This window comes from Dinoponera quadriceps, unplaced genomic scaffold (assembly GCF_001313825.1).
Source record: "Dinoponera quadriceps isolate SergipeBrazil2010 unplaced genomic scaffold, ASM131382v1 scaffold4681, whole genome shotgun sequence".
NCBI classification, from domain to species: domain Eukaryota; kingdom Metazoa; phylum Arthropoda; class Insecta; order Hymenoptera; family Formicidae; genus Dinoponera; species Dinoponera quadriceps.
In genome coordinates, this window is record NW_014561157.1 from 823,090 (window position 1) to 827,992 (window position 4,903).

The 4,903-nt window shown below is 47.3% G+C and overlaps 1 protein-coding gene across 4 annotated transcripts in view; it reads left to right on the forward strand.

Annotated features, from left to right (window-relative positions):
- LOC106750929 (gamma-aminobutyric acid receptor subunit beta) overlaps positions 1 to 4,903 on the forward strand; it is a 79,667-nt gene that overhangs the window by 63,469 nt on the left and 11,295 nt on the right. For all 4 annotated transcript variants that reach the window (XM_014631586.1, XM_014631588.1, XM_014631587.1 and 1 more), the window contains exon 5: positions 410 to 492. In XM_014631586.1, the coding sequence (XP_014487072.1) occupies positions 410 to 492 (83 nt within the window). The remainder of the gene's footprint in view (positions 1 to 409; positions 493 to 4,903) is intronic.

Below are 4,903 nucleotides of genomic sequence, written 5' to 3' on the forward strand. Positions count from 1 at the left end.
GTGAATAAATTCTTCCCCGCTTCTCTCCGGCACACGAGTCATCGATCACTGTCGCGCGCACACGAATCATACGAATACGGACGTCTGTACCATTTCGTACATCTCTCTCGCGCGCACGTCGAAGAAGACGAGAACATCGATAGACATGTATTAACGATACGGCACGTCGGAATCGAATCGGTTCTTACGCGTTAATCCCAACGTGACTCGAGCGTAATGAGGTCGGGCTGTGAATTAATTCCCGCGCGTTAATTCAACGTTACCCGAGTGCAAATAGATTGACTCTATGAATACCAACATATATATATATATATATATATATATATATATTCTTGTACATCTCACTCTGTCCATAAAGCACTTCGTCGGGAGGCGACCGTTAAACTGATTTTGCTCGAATGTGTTTCAGCTTAACGATTACAGCGTCGTGTCCCATGAACTTGCAGTATTTCCCGATGGACCGGCAACTGTGCCAAATCGAGATCGAGAGCTGTAAGTAGGCAACACGCGCGTGTATATATATACATATCTATATATACATAGGTGCATACCAGCGAACGAAATACAATTTCGCAGAGTTCGACATCCTCGCCTATGTTACTTCTACTCAACATACTACTAATACACACACACACACACACACACACACACACACACACAGACACACACGTATACTTGCGCATATTATTATGGAAGTCAAAGAGACTTTCCCATGCACTTCGATAATATTACTTCTTGGAATGACAATCGACTCGCCGTATCTTTCTGGCGTCAATCATCGATATGTACGTATGTTGGATGTAATTCTAGAAAAAAGAGATCTACGCTAAAGATTCCCGACGAGTTGGTAAGCCCGATGAGCGTGATTACGGATTTACGGGGGGATAAACGTGACACCCCGGCAGATATACCATCAATTCGTGAGATCGTTGAAAGCAATAAATGTTCGTTTAAACAAGAACGACATCGAGATCTTTGAGGAGCGATGGGCGTCAATTGTATTTTTGAAGGGTATCTCACCGAGCAATATCGCAGTGTCACGTTTAGCCCGGAATCGCGATTACCACTCGATCGGCCGTATAACCGTTCTCACTGAAGCAGATTGTGAAACGCGAACGATCAATTCCGGCATGTGAGCCCGTGCATGTAATTCGAGGATAACGCCGAAAGCGATACGCAGAAAGTATCCTTATCGATAGTCGATTGTCGTTGATTCAATGCGATTCAACTGTACATCGCTTTGAAACCTTTTTTCAGATAAACACAGAAAGACGCTTCTACCGTGTATATTTGCGTCGAGCATAAAAACTTCGTGTCCCCATCCCCTCTATTACACGCTCATACAGAGAATACTATCAACCCTCGCGACCTATCGTTCTCCACATATCCTCTCTCCGTTCCTCCCGCCGCCTTCACAACTGACAGCCTCTGCCTCCTTCTCGCTCCCTTTTCCCCGACATCAGGTTTTACTTCCTTCTTTCTTCTCTATCTTCCCCTCTCTATCTGTCTATCTGTCTGTCTGTCTGTCCGTCACTCGCCACTTCACACGCTCACTCACACAATCAGTCAGCCACACAAGTGAGAATCACTCCCATTCACCTCGTTCACTCACTCGCTCACTCACCCACCCGCTCTCGCTCACACACTGGTTGGGTTTCTTTTTTTTATTCCATACACGGTGATTGTACGTATGTAACAACATGGACTTGCAAAGTCAGGCATTTATTGTAGCTACTTTTTTCATCTTTCTTCTCTTTTTTTTGTTTTTCACGGAATAGAAACCGGTGAATGAAAAAAACATGTACATGGCGTTTCGAACGTCAACGCGAGCTGCACGTATCCGACGAATTTCATTTTCGCGAATAAATCTAGCGGATGAAAGTTTCGTTCCAACGACGCGTTCTAAAGTCGTCAAATCCGCGTGGAGTAACGCAGGATTACGTTTTTCCATGGTCGACAATCGCGTACGACAATAAATGCCCGATTCTGCGATTGAGCACAGTGTGCGGTCAGTGAGCACCTTAATAAGGAGCTTCGATGCGCCGAAACGACGGCCAGTATCGATGCGCGCACTGTATACGCAAACTGGTCCGTCGACGAGACACGTCTCGATTAATCGAGTCGCTACGTTAGGCTGTTAATGTGTCACGAGCATAGAAATCGTAGGTTGATCACAGGAGCTATAACGCGCCGTGGGAAACGTTCCAGGGCGCGAAAAAATAAAGAAACACATGCGAAAAGACTATCACGTGTTGTGCGTATGTGTGCGTATTTTGTGTGCGTGTGCGCGTGTCGATGTGTGTGATAGCGCTAACGTTTCATTGTCACGAGCTGGTGTGTTGATTGTCGCCGTCACTGCTGCGAATTGCACGGTGTGTTAATATGCAGAGGAGAATTTTCACGTCTTTTTGCCTCATTTCGTTGCCGTTTGTCCACGTGTGTTTCATATCGCGGAGTAATTATCGTTATTCACTGGTATCGGCGTTAATAATTCGTACATACGGTATAACGCATGTACCGCGCAAATTACCTGAATAAATTAACGCAACGCGGTCACTCCGAATCGGCATTATAATGATGATTACAAAATAAATAATTAGGGACTCGTATAAACGATTCCGTATGGGGAAACGCGACCGCATCTCCAGTCATTTCGCGAGAATGTGAATGCAAATTTTGAGGCGAACGGGAGCACGCCAGGCACGAAGAGCAGTCGACGAAAATAATCGCGAGACCTATTTGACGATCTTCGATCGTTCCAGGCAGAAACGCGTCGTCGATTTCTACGGGATGATGGAAAAAGTTTGGCTTTAATTCGACCTCGCTAAAAGATCTATATTAAAACTCAGTGGGACGTGGAATAGGGTCGAGGGGTCACCGGAAGTCCGGCGTACGAGATATCGCGGGGAATCGACCAAGTTGGTCGATTAGTTTCGTCGAGCAGAAAGCTCGGACTCCTGCGGACGCTCTTTCGTTCCCTTAATTGCTCCGGCTGCTCGAACGCGAGTTATTACGATCGTTAGAGTTGTCGCGATACATTGCCGCGCCACGAATTATCAGAGAATGCTCGCGCGCGACTTGCTAAACTTCCGGGATGACTCGAAAGAATTACGGCTGTCGGTTAACTTTAGCTCGACCGATTCTTTGTCGCTCTCTTGGAAAAGTTCCAGCGAGAGTAAACAATCATCTCGGCTAAACTAAACTGTCGAAGGTAACCTATGTCGGCAAAATTAATCATTAGCGTGACGAACATCGCGTTAATTGTGACGTGAATTCGTCAGTAATTCGATGGCTCAATTTGCAACATCCTGCGACTTTTGAGAGCGTTTCTCGACACGTTGACACATCCGAAATAACGTGAAAAGTTCCTGTAGCCGGCAAAATTTTGATAATGTCGATAAATGTGACCTAATGGTATTAGATTCACGTTCCCCACTGCGATTTAACATGCGAGATCGCCTCCCAAATCTTCGTTCCTATATATAACCGTGGATTTGATATGTGATTGACGTTTCTGCGCGCGAATTCTGCTTGAAACGTATCACGACTGATGCGATCTATAAAAGGAAAAGGCGAAGAGGCGCCAAATTCGTAGAACTCTGGAGAGTTTCTTGATTAGTTTCACGGAGCAGAAGTGCCAGATCACGAACCTCGTTTCGCTCTTAACTTAGCCATTAAGTCTGATATTATTATACCTCTCCGTATCGATTTTGTATTTCCGCGATGGTGAAAATGGCGCTGGCTCGCGAGTATTCCTGCAACTGCCGGTTCTCACGATCTTTCGACTCCGTAAAATACGTAAAAAGGCACATTCGTACATGTGTGTGCCCTACACACGTACGAGGCGGTAAAACTTGGGCAGAGGTGAGCTGAAATTTGAAATCGTTTCGCTGATTTTATACACACGTCGGAGTATCGAATTCATTTTACGAGATATAACCGCGTGCGATATCCGCAATTTAGAAGATGAGAGCAGACGTGCAATTTGCAGTAATCTCGGACCATAGCGGGTGAGCTCGATCGCGTATCGTTATCCATGCTCGTCGACACGAAACGATTGCGACTTTCACGGCAAAAAGCGACGAAGCCCGAACCGCTTTCCCCGTGAGGTAGCTTCATCTGTGAGAAAAAAAAAAAAGAGGAAAAAGAGAACAGAGCCAAAGGCGATACAGATCCAACGACCAATACGTTTACAGGACACGCTTTGTCACATCCTACGCAAAGACCGTATGGCGAACGTAATTACGAGCATCCTCCGAAGGGTCTCCACTCTACCAAGCTACCACTGATCGTGAGTCGTCGTCACGTCTTAGCTGAACGCGCGATTTCCCGACGATCGCGCGCGGTCATTCGAGTACGAACGATGGCCGTGCGCGTGCACGTACAACACGAGCAAAGCAAAAATACACACGACGTATCCTTCCCCACACTGTCTCTATCGGCCGCCGATGCGGAGATTCCTCGCGGTTTTCACAGCAGGCGTGCAGCGCGGCCGAGGATTTTTTCCGCGAGTCGGCAATGCGGCGGGAAAGCTGCGCGAGCGAAGGGTATCTAGTCCCGTGACGTCGCGCGACGAACGCGTTCATCCTACAAAGGGTGGAATCCCGTTCCGTCCCGAGTTTCACGACGATTTCCTCCGGAAGGAATGTACATTCAGGGCCGAGATCACGCTGAACTAGATACACCACGAAGCACACACGCACAATTGTAAATACATGAACGAGAGCTCGGCACGCCCCCCGCTGTCGCGCCGCCGAAAATCGATCCCGAGGTCGAACCGCGCGCGACCAAGGTGTGTGCTGTTTGAACACTGTCACCACTTTGCCACTCACCACTACTACTACTTTACCACCGCCCATCACTTTACCATCACCAAACCGAAACCCCCCCCCCCCCCCCAAAA